The 20222-nt window shown below is 35.7% G+C and overlaps 4 protein-coding genes across 6 annotated transcripts; 2 read left to right on the top strand and 2 right to left on the bottom strand.

Moving 5' to 3' along the window:
- Nucleotides 1–86: 86 nt before the first annotated feature.
- si:ch211-105j21.9 (sialomucin core protein 24-like) lies at nucleotides 87–1511 on the bottom strand. The gene is made up of 4 exons (XM_044121101.1): nucleotides 1417–1511; nucleotides 595–1085; nucleotides 349–501; nucleotides 87–264 (listed from the first exon to the last, which is right to left on the bottom strand). The coding sequence occupies exons 2-4, from the start codon at nucleotides 1070–1072 to the stop codon at nucleotides 161–163; spliced, it is 735 nt and encodes a 244-aa protein (XP_043977036.1). The 5' UTR covers nucleotides 1073–1085; nucleotides 1417–1511; the 3' UTR covers nucleotides 87–160.
- A 345-nt stretch (nucleotides 1512–1856) lies between these two features.
- On the bottom strand, nucleotides 1857–8534 carry slc5a8l (solute carrier family 5 member 8, like). Of its 2 annotated transcripts, none has more exons than XR_006370989.1 (16): nucleotides 8339–8534; nucleotides 7788–8177; nucleotides 6897–6962; nucleotides 6596–6647; nucleotides 6395–6462; nucleotides 5965–6119; nucleotides 5599–5739; nucleotides 5387–5516; nucleotides 5191–5279; nucleotides 4830–4942; nucleotides 4096–4163; nucleotides 3901–3987; nucleotides 3577–3770; nucleotides 2754–2759; nucleotides 2554–2639; nucleotides 1857–2452 (listed from the first exon to the last, which is right to left on the bottom strand). XR_006370989.1 is itself a non-coding variant. In XM_044121093.1 (16 exons), the coding sequence occupies exons 2-16, from the start codon at nucleotides 8139–8141 to the stop codon at nucleotides 2342–2344; spliced, it is 1824 nt and encodes a 607-aa protein (XP_043977028.1). In that variant the 5' UTR covers nucleotides 8142–8177; nucleotides 8339–8534; the 3' UTR covers nucleotides 1857–2341. The 2 variants fall into 2 exon arrangements, 1 of the variants encoding a protein (XP_043977028.1); XM_044121093.1 differs by having other exon boundaries at nucleotides 2754–2863.
- On the top strand, nucleotides 4873–12743 carry tshba (thyroid stimulating hormone subunit beta a). The gene is made up of 4 exons (XM_044121096.1): nucleotides 4873–4959; nucleotides 5185–5267; nucleotides 10274–10472; nucleotides 10970–12743. Exons 3-4 carry the CDS (start codon nucleotides 10311–10313, stop codon nucleotides 11246–11248), a joined length of 441 nt encoding a protein of 146 aa, XP_043977031.1. The 5' UTR covers nucleotides 4873–4959; nucleotides 5185–5267; nucleotides 10274–10310; the 3' UTR covers nucleotides 11249–12743.
- A 1999-nt stretch (nucleotides 12744–14742) lies between these two features.
- On the top strand, nucleotides 14743–19941 carry slc25a55a (solute carrier family 25 member 55a). 2 transcript variants are annotated; one of them, XM_044121094.1, is made up of 10 exons: nucleotides 14743–15222; nucleotides 15843–15954; nucleotides 16124–16249; nucleotides 16563–16618; nucleotides 17656–17746; nucleotides 17825–17943; nucleotides 18047–18242; nucleotides 18356–18510; nucleotides 18588–18663; nucleotides 18758–19941. In XM_044121094.1, exons 2-10 carry the CDS (start codon nucleotides 15935–15937, stop codon nucleotides 18915–18917), a joined length of 999 nt encoding a protein of 332 aa, XP_043977029.1. In that variant the 5' UTR covers nucleotides 14743–15222; nucleotides 15843–15934; the 3' UTR covers nucleotides 18918–19941. The 2 variants fall into 2 exon arrangements, with proteins under 2 accessions (XP_043977029.1, XP_043977030.1); XM_044121095.1 differs by lacking the exons at nucleotides 14743–15222; nucleotides 15843–15954 and adding an exon at nucleotides 16955–17023 and having other exon boundaries at nucleotides 16232–16249.
- The last annotated feature ends 281 nt before the right edge of the window (nucleotides 19942–20222 follow it).

Raw genomic sequence — 20222 nt, 5'->3', positions numbered from 1 at the left:
TTATTTCCTGTTGGTAAATAATTTAATTCCACACGTTATTTTTAGCCCTGAAATAACACTGATCCATCGAGGAGAAATGGGATTCTGTCCATGTCCATTTTAAGTTATCACTGTGACTTAGCATAGAGGTCTCTCTTTAATGAAGGAATTCAAGGCGAAATCATGACGGTTCTGCAGAAGTGGGTGGTACATTGTCGTAGATTGGATGGGCATCATAAAGTCCTCCAGAAATAACAAGGTTGTCATCATCGAGCACAAATCCATCTGTTGAAAATTGAACAGTTGCTTTGATCAGGTAATTGTGATTGAAATTGATTGGATTTACTACATGATAAAGTATCGGTCTACCTGTGCCATCTGTGGTGTCAAGAGGTTGATGCAAGTACTGGAATTTGTGTTTGCATTTGTAAAACATGATCATAACTATTGTCAAAGCAAAGAGCCCAAGCATGCCACTGAAGATTATTGTCATATTTCTCTCTGATATGTTAAGTCTCAAACCTAACAGTATAGAAAGGTAAGGCGTTAAAATCATTTACATAACCAGTGGAAGAAAAATATGTTTAGTCATTGAACATGGACACAGATGCTTACCTTCTGTAGCATTCACTGAAACTGTAGAAGTAGTCATGCTGTGAGGTGAGTTTACAGTTGAACCTAGTGTTGCATCAAATGTAGTATCCATGGTATGGATGGTTTGTGTGGTTATTGTAAGTGTAGGCGATTGTACGGTTGGTGTAGTGGTGTTTAGTGATCCATTGCCTGTTGGTGAAGTCAAGGTAGCTGACTGAGAGGTTTGATGTTGACTTGTGTTTTCAGTTGCAGCCACTGTAGTAGAGAAGGTATTATTGCCATGCTTTGTGCTGGTATATTCGGCTGTGTCCTTGGTTGAGTTTAAGAGAGTAGTTGGAGTTACAGTAGAGTTAAGTGAAGTTGATGCTACAGTGAATTCTGTCAGGTTTAAGCCAAGGTTTGGAGGAGTTGTGAAGGTTACATTCTGGTTGTCCGTGTGTGCCATTTTAAAAGAAAGTGCCAGGAGGAAATAAACCAGGGGTGCCACAATAGTTTCCATAGATCCCAAAATTCTGTTTTGGGAAGCAAAACATGGAAATGCTTGTCAGATAAAATCAAACCTTTTTGCTTTGTTTTAGTTCTGTCTTTAGATTATTTTTTTTTTAAATCCTAGCTGTAAAAAAGGTTCCATATTGTGCTTTTGTAAGCAGGTTTTTATATTTTTAAATTTTAGATAATATGTCCAGAAGGAAACATTTAAGAAGACTGAGCATAGCCATGCACAAACGCTTTAGATTTCGTAATTACTTAACATATTCTTTTATACTCATTTACAGTAGTAACTAACACTACACCATATTTAAACAATGGTTAGTTTGTTATAGAATAAAAGTGATAGCTCACCTTGTTTTATTGAAAGGAGTGAAAATTGTAATCTTATTCAATTTCTTGGGTTGAAGTCTGCTTTCACGGACTCCAAGCTCACTTCCTGGAACAGCTAAAAGATTATCTGGCACTGGAACAGGTAAAAGTGGGCAGGACAGTTCTTTGAAAACTTCCTCTTTTGTTTGTTTCCAAGGAGATGAAGGTGTGGTTACAGCCAGTCCAAAGCTCAAACTCTGCACTTCAGCTAAAATAGGTTTTATTACCATTAATAAAACACAGACATTGCCATCTAATCATCAGCTGCATTGTAAAAAAATCCTCTTAGTTTCTTTCATCTTTTATTCTTACTTCAACCATGTGGTATATTGTTCTCTAAAGTGAGTTTATGTGAATGTTATGTGAACATTTGAAGTCATGGTCAATTTGAACAGTAGAAAATATTTATTAATAAGTAGGAATGTTTTTCAAATTATTCAGAAAGAGTGCACAGTTTTCATAGAAAAATAAACAGAAGTCAAAGTATGTGCAAAACAATTACACCTTTCAACATATTTTAAAAACACAAGTGTATTTCTGTTTCAGAGTAAAAAGTAGAATAAATGCCAGGTAAATATGTTTTTAAAAATCATCTATAAAAACAAAACAAATGCAAAGGTTACATAGCAATAATGCAACAACACCACTAAAATATAAAACAGAAGGCATCTTGATCAACGCAGAAAAAAAAAACGCTGTTTGAATGCCTTGCTATTTAAGTACTTAATAAGGAACATATGGTAATGGTTTTTGATTTTGATCTTTTTACTTGAGTGTACATAGATAAAACGTAGCAAGTTTTCAATATGGTCAATAACAGACAACGTTGTTTCTTTTTTTCTTTTTTTTTTTTTACAAAAAATCTATATATTAGATGTGTTTAATAAAGTGAGTAAAGATAATAGCATTATAGTTTTGTGGCATATTCAGAAACTTTCATTACATCCATTGCCGTAAATGCTTTGTTGTCAACTCCCATGTGAAGGTCTGTTGGAGCTTTTTCCATTTCATCAGATGCCTGCAGGAAGTTAACAATAGTATCATATTAGGAACATTAATGGGGCACACTTGGTAAACTGTTACTAATTAGCTAACAACATGACGAGGTCAGCATTTTACCTTTGAATTGTTGCAACCACTGAAGCATATCAAGTCACTCCTCCTCACAAAGAGATCAGAGTTCATCTTCTTTTGCTTGCATCCACCTATAAAACAGACATAATCACATTGTTGTTTTGCTTTCGATCAACCATTTGAATTAAACATATACTTGAAATTTTAGTCTGTTTAAAGTAGAGCCTTTAAAAGTAAACCCTTACCAGTGACTATGCTCAAGATCAGGCCAGACACCATTGTGGTCAGCATGCCAAAAAGAGAAAAGTAGACATAGGACAGAGAATACCAGGAGTCTGCTATAGGAGGCCTGTAACTAAAAATGAATCGATTTAGTCTTTTGCCTTCCAGCAAAATGTTCTTAAAACAACTGCTGATAAGTAAGAATTTTACTCCTACTAAATTCAACTGAAAGCCACAATACCACTGTAAAGATCTGAGAATAACATGTATGCTTAGAAATAGAAAGTAAATTAAATGAACTTAAAGTTTTGCCACAAGTTTATGTATGTTTTACTCAAATACAGTGTGTTACACTCATAGTCAAGTGACAATTGCAGAGAAGTAAACACGGATAAGCATAAGGATTTAAGCAAGTTTATCAAAGGCCATATGGTCAGTATCTTTTCAAATTGAAACAAGAAAGGAACAGGAGGGATCTGGTCAAGGCTCACCGATTCACTGCTGGCACATTTGGTCGGATAAAACCACTCAGCTACCTTAGATCACACTACTGATAAGATTTCAGAGTAAACAACTGCAATCTGTTGAGCATAACCAATCAGGGTCATAATGTTTCACCTGATAGGTGTATAATAAGAACGAAGCTTAAGCAAAATAGAAAAAATATTGTTGCTGTTATTACATGTCTCAAAGCTTATTTTTTAGTGATGGATTACATATTTCAAATCAGACTTTAAAGCCTGAATAATTTTCTATTTGACTTTAATTTCCAAAAGAAAAAAATACCTTGTTGCAAAACCAAAATTGTTATACAAGCAGGCTTCTGTTTTGTAAAAAAGTACTAACTCTGGTTGTGGAGTCAGAGTTGCTGGGCTGGTCCATGGAGATGCTGTTGTGCTGTTTAGGTCCACTGTTTTATTGCAGCCAACAGTAGTGAGGGAAAGGGGAAGTGTCTTATCAGCTGTTGGAGGGTAAAGCTGAGCTCCAATTCCCACCCACAAAGTTAACACCAGACCAGTGATCAATCCTCCCAGTCCTCCCTGAAAGGTAAATATGACCTCAGTCAACTTCCACCTCAGGGTGTTACATTCCTGTTTTGCTACTACATATTTTCTGTTTTCTTAAGGTTCAGTTGTGCAAGAAAACATTCCAGGACAATGAAATACTCACTGTTGAGTTTGTTGTGCGGAAAAGCATGCCTAATAGATAGAGACCAAGAAGAGGTCCACTGATCATGCCAAATATGGACAGAGCTGCCTGAAAATAGAAAAATGTTAACTTGTAGTGCTTAAGAAGTACCACTTGATGGTGCTGTAGAACTATAATTAACTGTAACAATATTTCTTTATTCTAACACAATTTTACCTGCAGAACACTTCCCATTGCTGAAGCAACTCCAGCCATTCCAATACACAGGCCTCCAAAAAACACACCTGGGTGTTGGCAAAATAAAATAATAATAATAATAAATAAAACACAGTCAAACGTAGGCAAAGATAAAAATCAGCAACTGTTTTATTGTTACTTTGCTGCGGTTGCACAGAAGGGACATTTCTATTCTAATACGTTTTTTTAAATTTTGATTAGGAAGTACTTATGAACAAGAACTACTGAGCCATGCAGCCAAGTAAATTTAAAAGTTTATGTGTTTACCTGTGCAATCAGGCTTACCTAATACATTTTTATATTAAATCAAGTAAGGTATATCAAATTTCTCTAACAAGGAGAGCTCAGCCCTTCATTTGGGTTTCAAAAGAATTTCTGAGAACCAGATTACATGCTTATTAATTTCTCAGTAAATCAGTAAAGAGAAACACTATATGTTAACTTGTCTGCTGCAATTCCAGCCTGGCGCAATTCAGCTTGTGGAAAGTCAGTGCTGTGATTACTCTACCCACAGTTGTTAAAGCAGCAAGTGATTAATTTATCTACCAATGAAAACAACCACTGAGATTATAGATAATGTCATTTGTGGCTTTTTATTGGTCTTAACTGGAAGGAGTCAATGTTGTACTTTATGGTTGCTGTCTGTCCATCTAAATAGATAGATTGGTAAGTAGGCAGGCCAGCAGGCAGGCAGGTAGGTAGGTAAAACTCACTCAGGCCCATGTTCATCCAGGTAACTTGTTTATGTGTGAAATCTTTGTAGAACGGAAAAATGAAGTCTTCCACAGTGACAGCAACAAGAGCATTAATACTGGAGGACACCGTGCTGAAAGAAGTGCAAAGGTAAAGTTTCAGAAATGGATAAATGTAAATGGCTGCAAAGATTAGCATAATGTGCCATGCGAATTCCTATGTTTAATGTCTTAGCACACACTTATATGTTGGTTAGACAAAGTTGTGTCTTGAATGTTTTATAGTTTAAATTTACCTCTTATCAGGAGGAAACATTTCCTTATCACCACATAATTTCTGGAAGTAATTTCATTTTTATTCCTTCTTTGTCTCAAGCCTTACCTGAGGGTACCGCTGTAAGCTGCAGCCACGAACAGGCCTGGAATTCCAGGATAGACTGCCAGAATATCCATCACAAGGTATGGCAGCAGCTGGTTTACAAATACAAGCCAATTCTATTGTCAACAAGTGTTTTGTTACCCAGCTAAAAAGCATATTGTGCATGGGAAGATAAGCAACGTAAAAATACTATAGTCACCTGGTCAGAAGTACCTATATCCCCATTTGAAAGTGGGTCACAGTTCTTGTAAATGGAGTACATTGTAAGACCAGAGAACATAGCAAGACTTACTGTTGCCCATAAACCAACCATGTTGATATACAGAGACCTGAGGGAAACATGACCTGTTAGTGCTTGAATTTTTGCTCACTGCCAGAGGATCATTTGCATTTTATTTGAGTGATGCTCACAACTTGGCTTGTCCCAAGGTTTTGCAGGAGATATAGCGCTGCACCTGGGACTGGTTAATTGAGTATATAGACACCCACATTATGCTACCACCAATCACTATAGTCCAGAAAGTGTGCCGCTTGAGAGGATCTGGGTCAAAGCTGTGAAAAAGATCAGCAATGAGAGAGAGAGCTTAGAACATGTCGAAACACCGCACAGGTTTTTTTTTTGCTCTCAGCTTTTTTTTATATATATATATTTTGCAAAATGAACTGGCATTCTAGTCAAGTCTATTCCAGTTTTCTTAAATATTCTGAATAGTTTGATTTGGAAAAAGAGGCTCTTTTGATGTCAAAAAGTATTTAAAATGATTGTTATTAACATACTCAAAAGCTACCAGTCGGCCTCCTTTTGCAGCATCTTCCCAAATTGTTGATAGACCTCCTTGTATTACAGCTCCTCTTGCTATTACAGCTACAAATCCTGCCAGCATGATCACCATCTGCAGTACGTCTGTCCAGATAACTGCTTTCAGGCCACCCTGTGAAAGAATTCATATGATCATTTTTGAATGTTCAAGGTTATGGTTCAATAAACATTCATACTATGAACTGAATAATGAATATCAGTTGTATTACAAACTCCAATATGATGTGAGAATCCCTGAGCTCAAATGCAGTATTTTTTGGTAGAACTCAAAAGAACAGAATGGCAAACTTTAAGTTAAAGATTTCCTTCTCCATTTAATTTATTTCAAACATAAATTAAATTATGTGGAATAGATACTTATTTTTGACATAATAAAACAATACAAACCAGAGTACAATAGATGATGCACACTACCCCTGTTGCCACCAGCACTCCCCAGAGATCCAGCCCGGTAACTATGCAATTTGGAAAATTCTCAATTATAAATAAATATACATTGTGTAACTTTCTGCTATCTTTTCTTTTGGATTTATAACAGCTGCATCTGTATGGGAAGATCAAACCAAACTTTTTTGTGTTAAAACTTACTTTGGTTTAGTGCAAGAGCTGGAGCATAAATAACTAAGCCCGTGTAGAGAGCCTGAAAAGCAGGACCATTAATGGATTAGTTCCAAACACAGTGTTGTCATATTTATATCGTCATGGCACAGTTATCTAAAATCAGTAATGCATGAAGTGAAAATTATAAAAGAACAGATGTCGTTTGTTGTTTTAAATTTTCATCATTACATTTTTTTTAGCTTTTTAATTTTTATATTTCATCGGTATTCTTAATATTTATGATTGTTCCAATTGATTATTCTATTTTAATGAAGAATGCAATAGTTACCGTCTGCACAATGTACATGGATGTTCCGATCAGCCGGATTATCCGATTAAAGCGGTGTTCCAGGTACTAAAAGTAAAAAAAATAATCCACATATAATGATAATTTAAATGACTATGCCAGGCACATAGAGCATTTGAAAAACAACATACAATTTTGTCCCTGTTTTTGGTAAATTTCCAGGATTTGTATTTCATTTTATATGATCTTGAGATTTTTTTCTTGTATTTTTCAGATCTCATATTAGCATTAAACTTATATATTTTACCTGATTATTTTACTTATTTTGTAAATCTAGTAAAAGGTGAGTCACAAATTATTTAAGCTAAACAGCACTTTCCCGCTGGGATGTTTTACTCGTAAAATGTCAAAGAGCTTGTACCAATCCATCTATATTCCCAGAACTTCAGCATTTTTTCCTGGTTCTGTTCTTGCAACTACAAAAGAATACATTTGATAAACTATGAGTTCATTACTGTAAGGATCTGGACAAAAGTAAATAAATCAGCTGATACAAGAATGAGGCATTTGTCAAGTCTTTTCAAGAATTGCTTTCAGTTTCTTGAAGTCCTAGCTTTAATGTTCTATTTATCTTCTCTTTTTTTTTTTTTTTTTTTGCTAATCTTGAAAAAGATAAAAGGTATTTCGTCCCAGTCAAAGTGTGCTATCTTGGGCTTGTTCTGATTTAACCAAAGATGTTTTGAAGACATTATGTTTTTTGGAAGGCTGTTACTAACACAGAAACTTCCTACAGAATAACCTTAAAAGCCTTTTTAGCAATTAAGTCACAGTTTATTGTTAGATGGTTTAACAAAGAAAATAGTCAGACGCTTTCTTTAATTAGTCATTCCAAGAATGACTAATCAAAAACTAGAATGTATAGCATGTTCCTACCTCATAGGCACTGGTGATCCCCAGTCGGTAGAAAAGCGGTACAAATAATTCAGCAGTGATGACAGACATGATGGCATAAGAAAAACCAAAGGTCCAGAAGGCAATACCAAAGCGGTATGCCTCTGCAGGGGTGCCAATGACTGTGATGCCAGACATGAAGCTGGCTGTCAGGGACATGGCGACTGGCACAGCTGTCATTTGTCGTCCACCTAACAAAAACTCTGCACTGCTAGTCTCCTTCCGACTCCGGATGGCTTGGAAAAGGCCAATGCTGGCTGCTCCCAGAATCGTTCCAGCAAACACCACATAATCCCAAATAGAGAAAGTGGCCACTGGGCCACCTGTTCCAACCATTGTTGATTTACGAAAGAAGTGGAAGTTTCTTTAAACCTAAAATCACAGTAAAGAAAAATAATATTTGGAAAATCCAATCTTGCTGAAGGTACATGTAAAACATCATAAGCATTATAAAAACCTACATTGAAGATAGAAAAGAAGCTTATTTTTATTTGCAATTTATTGAATAATTTTTCAAATTAATTTTAACTTACCTGTGCTCTTAAAAATATCTTCTCAAACCTTCACAAAGTGTTGATGCTTCCAACCACTTAAAGACTTCAGTTCTACCTTACCTTAACTTTGTCACTTCAGTGATCAGTAGTTCATTGATAGTTCCACTACCTTTCGTGCAACTGGAAGTAGTCTGGTCAGCTCTAATGCATTCAGCAGACAATAAAGATTACTTCACTTAAGTTAATGATCCATCAAGGACACAAGGCAGTGAAGCCTGATATAATTTCAGAGATTATAAAAGAAAACGATCTGTTATTGCTTCTCCGGTTGCGCACTGGTGACAATCAAAAGGTTCTTTGCTGACAATAAATCTATTTTCTGCGTTAAATAAAGTGATGCAGTGACACATTGATGGCAGGTCTGTTTATGTCTCCTGGTTACACAGTACCTTTTGGTTAAATAAAAAATTCAAGGGGGAGGGAAAGTTGAGTCTTCAGGGTTTGGTCTTTACTCCTTTCTCTATATTATATTGTCACTTGTGATACTAATTCTTTACTTAGTGTTATTATCTTTCATTACCTTTTCAGCATGCTATTTCAAAATAATGACTCATTTGTAAAATGATTATTCAGCTTAGAACAAAAATATATAATTTCAGACATACTATTTATAAAGACTTAAGCTTTTGTCTTTTGTGCACGTGTCAAATAAGTTTTTGCTACCATGAGATTTTATATTTTAATATGTCTGCTTAATAAGAATTAACTGTAGAACAAGCAACAATAATTTAAGTGTTTAATAAAAATGACAGGTGCTAATAGTGTTTTCATAAGATTTATATAGACTTATATGTTAAATAACATGCAGAGAAGCAATGAGTTACCCTGTTACACTGATGCTGATTCACAGTTGGATATATATTATTCTTCGTCACTGATAAAGGATAAGTCTAATAATCAGCAAAGAAAAATATTATGAGATGTTGACAATATTGTGTAAGCATTTGTGACATAAGCGAGGAATGAGTATAACCTTTTCAACATGTTCATTTTATATGAAACACATTTACTGTGTGTGTGTTTGTCTGTGTGAATCCAAGTGAACTAAAAACTAACAGCAGATAAGCACCGAAACATCAGTGTGTTCAAAACTGCTGCATTTTGCTTTATAATCACTTAATGTTTCCAAGACACTTTGACTAGTCTGGTCAATCATTACTCAAAATTACGGATAAGAAGTTCCTATATAAACACTTTGTTGGGTGGATTTTTTTCAGTTTTTATTTATCAGTACTTTTTTTGCGACCGACAGCTTCACTGCCAATGCTCACTATGAAAGCAGATTAGATAAACCTGAATGAAAAGTGTATGCTCTGCCAATTTGTTTTTACCAGCTTACATCTTTGTTGACATCTGTTTTTAACTCACAACAACCAAAAACATAATTCAGACACACAATAACACACACAAAGACATAATTGCATTTTAACTTCTGTTCATTTTTAATCCAAAAAAGGCTGATTTGTTTTTAATAAAGTGGTTAATCCCACTCTTTGACTTACCGGTATGTAACTCCTCATAATTTATACATTGTTTCTAGCCCAAGATTTGTGGCACTTTGTGACATCTAGTGGACGCTGGATTAGAGACTGCTTTCGGACAGAATTACGTTGTTGTTTTCATTACGTTATTCATTAAGAAAATCAATATGTTCATGTCATCTACAAAATGGGCTAAAAGTTCAGTGCACCTCTTTCGTCATAGATAGAAGATAATAGCATGGATTAACATGGATTAGATCATGTTTGTATATATATATATATTTACAGTTCATCTAGAATGTTCAGACTCAGAACATTACTAGATCTGTAAGTGACTGCATCTCTTAAACTTGATTCTTTTGAACAAAGAAAATAAAAATCATTTGATGTAATCCTATGTTTTTTGCTTTGCTTGTCTTTCATTACTTTGCAGGAACAAACCTGGTTAAGGAAAAACCACCTGGCTGAAAATGGAGACATCAGCATTCAGCTGCTGGGTTCTTTTTCTGCTGATTTATCCAGTTGTTCCCATGTGTCTTCCCACAGAGTTCACATTGTTCGTGGAAAAGCCAGAATGTGACTATTGTGTGGCAATCAACACTACTATCTGCATGGGAGTTTGCTTCACAAGGGTATGTATTTCTTTGTAGTAACAGAGAAAATGCTTTTTATTGTACCTTTGAGAAAGTAACAGTTTGTTGCACAGATGTCATATAATGTAAAATCCAAGATGAGGTAATTTACTCAGGATTGTCAGATTTCAATTCATTCTGTATAAGTTCAAAAATACATTTTTGATCAAAATGAGTCAAAAATGCAGAGAGAAAATGCATTTCCTGACTGGATTGAAAAAAATAAAAATGGATTAATTACTTCTGCTATGACCTAAGTCTGTTAGTCACAGTCTCATACATAGTAGTTGTGTAGTTTTTGATTAGTCAAAAACAAAACTTTTGTTGGCCAGTTTTCTAGTTTACTCATAAATTTGGTAAGATTAGCTAGTATTTCTAGTATATTATTTGGAAACTCAAATATAGATAAACGCTCTTTGTTTGTTTGTGTCCCAGTTAAATGGGTTTTTCACAAGTTCATTCATCAGTTGTTTCCTATGTGTTTGTGTATCATACAGGACAGCAACATGAGGGATATTTTCCGCTCACGCTTTGCTGTTCAGAGAAGCTGCAACTATGATAAGGTGGAATATCGCACAGTCATTCTGCCTGGCTGTGCTATCGACTCCAACCCTGCTTATACCTACCCAGTAGCTATCAGCTGCCACTGTGGTGCCTGCAGAACTGACAGGGATGAATGCACACTCAGATTCAACAGATACGATGCTAACTGTGCTAAACCAGTCAGGCGCGTTTATCCTTATCCTGGTCAAAGCAACTATGTGATCCCATTTTAATTCTTCTGTTTATGTAAGAAAATAAAGGTTTTTACTTCTTATCTTATAATAGACCATTGACAATTTGCGCTGTTTCATTCTATTTAATCTGATTGTTGACTAATAAAGTTATAGTTTGACATCTTAGTTAACAGTCAATTCCACATATTTTTCTTAGCATCATTTCCATACTTTCTTCCAGACTTTTATTATTTACTGTTAAATAGATTCTCAGAATACAAACCAATTAAAACTTCATCATCTAAATGGCTCTCTGAGTCTGATGTCATTGAGTTAATCACATTCTGTTTCTTACTGTAGCTATGTGTTGACTATATAACAAACCCGAGGCTGTTTACATCAGCAAGTCACCTCCTGATTCTATATTTATCTGTAAAGTCATTCAGAGAAGTATGTGATTGTTGACACAACTCTTATTTCGAATGGGGTTAAACAGGCAGATATAAAATCTGAAAAACTTGACACATTGTTTACAGGCTATTCTAAACAGCACATTTAATATATCTGTTTGTTAGCAGTGTCTCACCTTAGATGGGGTTTATGCTAGTAGAATGTCCACAAAGGGAGTTTCAGAGACAGCTGGAGAGTATAAATAGCTCAGAATTTTGAGTTAGACAATGTTTCATAAAGTCATCCTCCAAGGTGACGTGACATTGGTCTTTCATAATCACTGATTATATGAAGCTTTTAAATATATTTTCCTAAAACATGAAGATATTTTAATGCTTTTGGTTGGTTCTAAATCTCAGAGATTCTCACAAATTTACTTAAATATAAAATAACAAAAGCATTTAACTGAAAGGCCCCAAATTAGATTTCCAGAGTGTTCTTGCTTTGTTAAAAAGAATTGCCAAGAGCCAAAATTTAAAGTCTACATTAACTTTGTTAAAGAAGAATCAGAACCACAAATTAAATCCAGCTTATAAGAAAATATGGGTGAAAAACTGCTGTACAAAGTGTTTACAGTGACACGTCCTAAAAACCTGATCCTCTGGCTTTGAAGTCAGCTGACATAAATAAGCATTACATTTAAGTCTTGTGACACAGGAGAGAGAATATTTGTGAAGTTACTAGTCTGATCCATCTAGATTTTAGAATGGGTTCTCTCAAAAAGTATTTTACAATGGAGGGAAAGAAAAAAAAATAAAAATAGGTATGGCCATTTTGATTTTTAACATTAGGATATCCCTGAGGAAAAGCTTGCAATTGATCAGTTTCAGTTTAATTCCATTGGGCACTCATATTTTACAAAAAAGATTGCAGGTGGAAAATTATTTATCTGGGTAGAAAATTATCTGTACCCGAAAAAAATATTTACCATCATCAAAGTAATCAAACCCTTCTCATCATTGCTGACCCTATTTTGGATGGACATGGTTTAGCTCCTTCCAGAAATTCCCTATCACATTCAAGTTGTGACTGTCCCTGGGCTTTTCCAACATGTTAATATTACTTCCAGTTACAGACATAAAGTTAGTAAAAAAAAAATAAAATTAAAAAACCAGAATGTGCCATGGGAATGAATAATAACTGAGGTTAGCACCCTAAAATTGTGTGTCCTTCTCAGACAGCAGGTATTAATGGAGATTCATACAGTATCTAAAAGTGGAATGGAAGGCAGCTCTGAGCTGCCAGCTCAGCTCCACTTAAATTATGGCACTTTGCAAACCCAAGGATTTGCCAAAGGGTTTTACAAAGCAAACTGAACAGAAAAGTAAAAGAAATGATAGAGTTTGTTCATCCTACAATATTTCATAACATACTGAATACTTCTTCATAGATTGCTCTTCCCACTTTCTTTTCCTGAATTACTACTGCTACAGATAACATTGGGTTTGTTTTTTTGTTTGTACTCACTTTCTTTGTTTGTTCTTTGTTTGTTCTTTGTTGCGTACAAAATCCCACAAGAACATAAAATCAAATCAAGTCAAGTTTATTGGCACAGTACATGTATAGTACCTATACACGACCTATCATGTATAGGTCTTTGCATGATACAAAGACCTATAAAGACCTGCAATTACGAATATCTATTCTTTTTCAAGTTCCAACAAGTTGAGCTAGACCCTCTCTCTCTTCCTAAATCTACCTTTGCTGAAACACCAGAGTAAAAAGGAAGCATCAAAATAAAACTGGCTCATGTGATTTAGAAAGTTGTTCGGATATGACTCTTTAACCTAACATGTGATAGGTCACTGTGGCTTAAACTGGCTGGCTGTAGTTGTGTTTTGTAAACCCTAGTAGCCTAAAGGATGAAACAGAGATTCCAAAGGAATTTGTTTGCCTCAGCACTGCATGGAGACCAACTATGTGGTGTACATGCCGATCACTTTTTCAGTCAAACATCACAGACTTTTGACTGTGTTTGGTTTATTGCGCTGGGCAAAGTAGGGACATGTTGAAACAACTCCTGACAGCTTGCAGTTTACCACAAGATCAGTATTACACTAGGAATATATTTTTTGATCTGGAGAAATTTGCTCCTGGTATTTGCTTAGTGAGTAACACCTGACACGTGTAAGCTAAGTAGTAACAGATTATACTTCCTTTAGTCAGTCAGCTCCTATTCAAAATATGTTAAGTGGCTGTAATAGATAAAGACTCTGACATTTGGCTACTGAGCTATATTAGATACTTTTTTAAATTTGTGAGAACCACAAATTTCAGCATGTAATTATATTTAAATGGTAGGAAAAAATCTATGTAATTGTACACTTGTCAAAAAGGCCAAAACTTGAGCAAAGATTAAAGTATTACTGCATTGCCTGCCCCAATATGTCTTTAATTTATTACTTATTACTTTGATTTTTTTTCCCACATGTGTCAACCGGTTGTCTTTTAATGCTAATTACTGATTGAAGTTGATGCCAGCTTTGAAAAAAGTACTTGCTTGACTTGCAAATAGTGTGCACCACACTGTGTTACTCAAGCTTTTAGCCCTTGGTTATGTACATAGAACCAGTTCCTGGTAATTTCTCAGAATATTTTTCAAACCTTTCCAGAAAAAAAACCCTCCTGTGTTTAGCATTCAGCTTGTAATATTCCAAACTGTTTCCAGTAACCTAAAACAGAAACTTTTCTAGAAGAATTTACCTGATTGCCAATCACAGGTCTCAAGATACATGGTATTCATATTATTTTAAAGTGGAGATGTTATCAGTGTTCTAGCAGTATTTATTTAAATCTAGCAGATTTTCTGTAAAATTCTAAACCTGCAAACACATCCTCAAAACTTAAGTTACATTTCAGCACCTATGAAGAAATATACATTTTGAATCATTCTGGAAGAGTGCAAAAGTAGGGAAGGACATAGATTAGTACATTATATTAAAATAATCAGTACTGGAATGGAAGCGGATCCGGAGTAGAATAGAATAGAGAACAGAAAGATCTAGTTCCCTTTTGTGGATCCATCAACACCCATGCCGGAGTAGAAAAGAATAGAATAGAGAACAGAAAGATCTAGTTCCCTTTTGTGGATCCATCAACACCCATGCCTCAGGGCTCTTTAGCCCTGAGGCATGTTAATCTTAGCCGTGACTAGACCCAAGACGAGAAGTATGTTAAGATTGAAAAATATATTTTGAGAGTCTGGCCCCAAGCTTTTCTATTCATGCATTTTAATTTTAAATTACATTTAGAGCTTTTTAAACAATAGATTCTTTTTACATTTAACCCCCGCCATCTGCCTCGTTCTAGCCAGTCACTCACTTGTTCCATTTTCCGGGCTCTGATTGGCTTAACATTTTAACTGACGGATCGATCGGCCAACGGGAGCGAAACAAGGAACGATATCTGAACTCTGATTGGTTGTCATTAAGGCGTATGCTGTAACAGTCTTTGCCATGATAAGACCAGTGGAAAGTTCCAGTCGATCTATTCATTGCCGTAAAGCGGAGGTGAACAGTGGTTGAAAACGAAATACACTTTAACGGCTTAAAACTCTTCTTAAACCCACATACGACAATTATTTGGTAAGTACCTTGCTATATTTACGTTTTAGTGAATCAAGAATTGATTTTAAATAATCGAATTTGAGTTATTAGTGGTCTTGCGGACTGTGATGGTTTGAATGGATGCTTTACGTTGCTTGCTAGAGTAAAGGAAATTACTGTCCTTTATATCAAGCAGCAAACGCCGTAAGGTCTTAGTATTGGTTAGTATCGTTTGCGACCATGACACGTTTTCAGTTGTCCTGAAATAAGAAAATTATTTGCTGTCGAACTTTTTTCATAACCGAATGCCGGAGAAGGAAATCAGTTATTGAAATTAGTAAATTTTTCCTACTAATTTAAATATGTACTATATGTAGACACTTTCCTTACGAAGAAACGTGTTTTAGATCTCGAGTTATCTAACTTTTAGCCAGTAAAATTCTGTACAATTTCTATGGAAGGCGGGAATGCCCTTTTAAGGCGTTCCGGAATGTAAATAGAACACGCCCACGTTGTGGTGAGTGGGTACATCACAACCATGTGACTTTGAGGCATATGGATAAGTTTAAACCTGCAGCTCTGGGTGGGTGGGATAAGTTCAGTGTTGAAAGTCTGTGGCTATTCAAGATTCCGTTGACTTTTTGGATTTCTCTCTCCAGGACACTATTTATCAGCTTAACTGCAAGCACTTGATTCTACATCTCTCCATTTTTGCTTCTTCTATCTACACTTGTGACATATAAAAGTCAGCATGTCTCAGCAGCAGATCAGGTAAGTCTCATTCACTGTTTTCCTGCTCCTCATAATATTGACCTCAACAGAATTATCTATAAAAAGTAATCTTAGAGTTTTAATTTTTAATATTTTTTATTTTGATTATTTTAAATAAGTAATGTGTTCATTAGGCTTTAGTAAAACGGCTTTCACTGTTAACTTTCAGCCTCCCTGCCAAACTCATTAATGGCGGTATTGCCGGCATTGTTGGGGTTACATGTGTCTTCCCCGTTGACTTGGCTAAGACCAGGTTACAGAACCAAAGAAGTGGGCAGCAAGTCTACAAGAGCATGTAAGTATTTATAGCTACATTCTACACAACACGGATATGTGGTCTCAGGGCATTGCATCTATTACGTCTGTGTTTAATCTGGTGCTATCCTTTCTAATTCCACAATGACGTATTAATGGAATCACAGTCACTGTGTCCTGACCTGATGGATTGTGACAGCTGTACATTGTAGACACTCCTTTTTTTTTTTTTTTTCCAGAAAGTTGTTTAGCTCCTTTGGGTGGAATTTTACAGCCCAAACGAGTATTCTAGAATCTTCTGTTACCTTGTGCAGCAGGTTTATGTAATGTTTCTTTGTTTTTGTTTAATGAAGGATGGACTGCCTTGTCAAAACTATTCGATCAGAGGGATACTTTGGAATGTACAGAGGTAAGATTATACACCTGATTATTAAGAAGCTTTAGGTTAGCATATGTGGAAGTTCCATTTTTATAGGATTAATTTTAGGAAAATGGTAAGCTCAGTGTCTAGCTGTTGTGCAGTAATTCTATTCTTGGTTTTTGAAATAAAATCAAAGTAAATATCAAAACCAATTCCAATTTATTGATGCTGTTAAATACGGTTCCACACTGTCGTTTTTTTTTTTTTTTTTTTTTTTTTTTTTTTAATGTGTTTAAATCTGCAAAGAAAATGGAGACCATTAGGCTAAGCGTTTGCTCTTGTGAGGAATGCTGTTGTTTGCATCTGTGTTTTTCCATATTACAGACTTGGGTCCCCGTGGGATATTGAAGGCTAGCCGATAAGGCGCAGCCACCATGGAGGCAAATATTAATGGTTCTTACAATATTGCTCTACTTAAAACTATAGGCTCAAGTTTTATTTCTTGCCATCTGTTCTGTAATTTGACTTCTTGTCATTAACTACTTGGTTGTCTCTTCACTGTCCTGTCAACCTGTCATTGCTTGTTCTTTCCTTGACTATAACATTACAGTCTTTGTTTGATCTTGCAAATTAATCTGAACTAAAGTTTTCTTTTTTTATGTTTTAATGCATCATAATACAACAGATAACTTTGCAAGTTTGTCCAAAGTCTGAAATATGTGTATAGTGTTCAAGTAAGCCTGTCTTGTCACTAACAACTTGTCACTGGTTCATTTTCTGTGTTGTAGTTAACATGTGTACATACTTTATTTGACTAATTTTAAAAAGAAAAACTTGTCTGAATTTTAGACTTCAAGTTTGTTTCATTTGTGCCCCACCATTCCTTTTCTGTCTTCTGTTCATTGCCTTTAAAACAATGCTTAAGTGTAATGTTTCATGAGATAATGTCCTTTGCCAGAGTTATTGAAGCAGCTTTAAGTTGAGTTCTATTTTATAATGTTAATATTGACAGGCAATATTATTTCTCTGTCATTGGAAACTAGATTGTGACATCAATGCTAATTGTGAATTTGTTTGTTCCTTAGGGGCAGCAGTAAACTTGACTTTGGTTACCCCTGAGAAGGCCATCAAGCTGGCAGCTAATGACCTCTTCCGCCATCACCTTTCCAAGGACGGGTGAGTGAATTTGTCTAGCATCTGGTAGAAATTTAATGTGTCATGACTTATGTCTGACTCATTGTTTTGTGTTAACAGAAAAGGCTTAACGGTATTCAAAGAAATGCTAGCAGGGTGTGGTGCAGGCATGTGCCAAGTTATTGTTACTACCCCTATGGAAATGCTCAAAATCCAGCTACAGGATGCGGGCAGAATTGGTAAGAAAACCACTGAGTAACGGAGAAGGTACTTCATTCTACAACCTAATTTTTAATGTTTCTAATGTATCTATTTTTTTAAATTTTTTATTTCTTGTTCAAGCGGCCCAACAACAGAAACCAGTGATGATGTCTCCCACAAAGCTGGTGGTGACAAACACGGTGCTGAGCCGCTCGTACAACTCCGGCCCTGTGATGTCTGCACCAAGAGCCGTGTCAGCAACACAGATTGCGAAGGAACTCCTGCAAAAACAGGGCATCCAGGGCCTGTATAAGGGTCTGGGGGCAACACTGATGAGGTGAAGCTCATTGTTATTCAAAAACAGCTCCCCCCCCTCCCACTCCATATAAGAGAAAAAAAAATTCAAACGTTTAATAATTACTAAGGAAGATTTTGTTTTATTGCTTTCAGGGATGTACCTTTTTCTATTGTCTACTTCCCATTGTTTGCCAATCTGAACCGACTGGGCAAACCCAGCCCTGCAGAGTCATCGCCCTTCTACTGGGCCTTCTTGTCAGGGTGTGTTGCAGGATCTACTGCTGCAGTTATAGTCAACCCTTGTGATGGTAGGTTTTGTTTTATGTGTTTGTCATCAAGTACCAGTAGCAACAAGTCTTAAAGAATGTTCTCTTTCTCTTTGCAGTGGTGAAGACCAGACTGCAGTCCCTGAACAAAGGCTCTAGTGAGGAGAGCTACAATGGAGTTATGGATTGTGTGAGGTAAGATGGCACATTGTTTCCACACCATCTACTGATGCATACATACCCTGTAATATACATGGCTCTAATTATACCCATCCTTCTGCCTTGACAGTAAAATTATGAGGAAGGAGGGGCCATCCGCCTTCCTGAAGGGGGCAGTCTGCCGTGCTCTGGTCATTGCACCTCTGTTTGGAATTGCACAGGTCATGTATTTTGTTGGTGTTGGTGAATATATCCTGGACAACTATTCTCCAAGTTTCCTGTCTGTCTGAGCTGCATCAGCAGGCTATCTACACACTGGGCCTGGCATAACTACTGGCAGCTACAATCAGTTTACAGCAAAAAAAAAAAAAAAAATGCTTCTGACTCAGAAGTTTATTTTTTTAAATTATCTTTATAGTTTGACAGGTGTGTCGCACTTTGCACACTTTTGTGACTTTGAAACCAACTGAGCCCATTGTTTGCACTTGAATCTGTTGACGTTTTTAAGATGGTGGACTCAGAATTACTGTGTTCATGTGTCCTAGTCCCAAAACATTCACATCCGGATTCCCTCTATGAGGGAGAGGAACTCACTCAGACCTAGTTTTGTGTTTAGTTTTTAATTTTTTTTTTTTTAGAACGCTATTATTATTTACAGGTTATCTTTTCATTATTTTATGTACATTTTTACCCACAGTTTCCGTTTGTCTCATCATATTCCACTTAGAAATAATATCTGTGATTGCTAAATATATAGGGCCCAGTTTACGCTTTAATTCTGTAAATGTGTTTTGTATTCTGCTATTTTAATATTTAGTTTTATTGGATTGATCTTGAGCCATCCTACTGGTATGGGACCATGAAGGTTACCAAACCTTAAAAAGCGTCCTCATACAATATCCTGTTATTGTTTGCATGTCCTTTACAAAACTTGATATTATTATACATATTGAGTTTGTGTTCATAATTGCCCTTCAGACCTTTACATTTACAGACCTATATTATTCTAAATATGACTGGATTATGTTATAATAGAGCAGAATTTTATTAATTGGGTTCTTGGAGGCAGCATTATTGACTTGAATTGAACATTGATACTGTGAGAGATGACTGTTACATACTGTCACCATGATAACTTTTTTTACACAATATATTCATTAAAATGTTCTTTTCATTCACTTTGGTTGCATGGTGTACTGTTATTTTTTGTAAATGTAAATACTTTTCTTTGGTGTAAAAGTGTCCTTACAACACCCTTGGTGTGTTGTTTTTTTCTTGAATAAAAAATAAATAAATATTTTCACCTTTTGTGTACATTTGTTAAGTCAGATTGATTCTTCATTGCTGGTGCCTAAGTTATTAGCACTACTGCTTATTACACTTTGTAGTACCCCCTTTTCAATGCTTATTCTTCCAGAAGACATAAGGTTGGAGTATAAACAGTAACAATACTTTTTGTCTGGTTATTTTGGGTCTCTTCAGCTTGCTCAAGATGTTTTTACCAGGAAGCAGTTCATGACAGAAGGTTGAATTTTTCAAATCAACAAACCCAAACTGTTGGTTTGGGTACCCAAATCAACAGTTTACCAGAAAAG

This window comes from Gambusia affinis, linkage group LG07, assembly GCF_019740435.1.
Source record: "Gambusia affinis linkage group LG07, SWU_Gaff_1.0, whole genome shotgun sequence".
Lineage (NCBI taxonomy): Eukaryota > Metazoa > Chordata > Actinopteri > Cyprinodontiformes > Poeciliidae > Gambusia > Gambusia affinis.
Note: the sequence above shows the minus strand (reverse complement) of the source record. Positions and strands in the feature narration are given on the sequence as shown.

Bases quoted from the DNA above. Each gene is read 5' to 3' on its own strand.
- si:ch211-105j21.9 (XM_044121101.1), bottom strand. From the start codon at position 1,072: ATGGAAACTATTGTGGCACCCCTGGTTTATTTCCTCCTGGCACTTTCT. The intron at 502-594 runs GTAAGCATCTGT...CTATACTGTTAG, and splicing joins TTCAGTGAATGCTACAGAAG to GTTTGAGACTTAACATATCA. The intron at 265-348 runs GTAGACCGATAC...AATTTTCAACAG, and splicing joins TGACACCACAGATGGCACAG to ATGGATTTGTGCTCGATGAT.
- slc5a8l (XM_044121093.1), bottom strand. From the start codon at position 8,141: ATGGTTGGAACAGGTGGCCCAGTGGCCACTTTCTCTATTTGGGATTAT. The intron at 4,164-4,829 runs GTGAGTTTTACC...GCCAACACCCAG, and splicing joins CTGGATGAACATGGGCCTGA to GTGTGTTTTTTGGAGGCCTG. The intron at 3,771-3,900 runs GTGAGTATTTCA...TTTACCTTTCAG, and splicing joins TCCGCACAACAAACTCAACA to GGAGGACTGGGAGGATTGAT.
- tshba (XM_044121096.1), top strand. From the start codon at position 10,311: ATGGAGACATCAGCATTCAGCTGCTGGGTTCTTTTTCTGCTGATTTAT. The intron at 10,473-10,969 runs GTATGTATTTCT...TGTATCATACAG, and splicing joins TGGGAGTTTGCTTCACAAGG to GACAGCAACATGAGGGATAT.
- slc25a55a (XM_044121094.1), top strand. From the start codon at position 15,935: ATGTCTCAGCAGCAGATCAG. The intron at 17,747-17,824 runs GTGAGTGAATTT...TTGTGTTAACAG, and splicing joins CATCACCTTTCCAAGGACGG to AAAAGGCTTAACGGTATTCA. The intron at 18,243-18,355 runs GTGAAGCTCATT...TATTGCTTTCAG, and splicing joins CTGGGGGCAACACTGATGAG to GGATGTACCTTTTTCTATTG.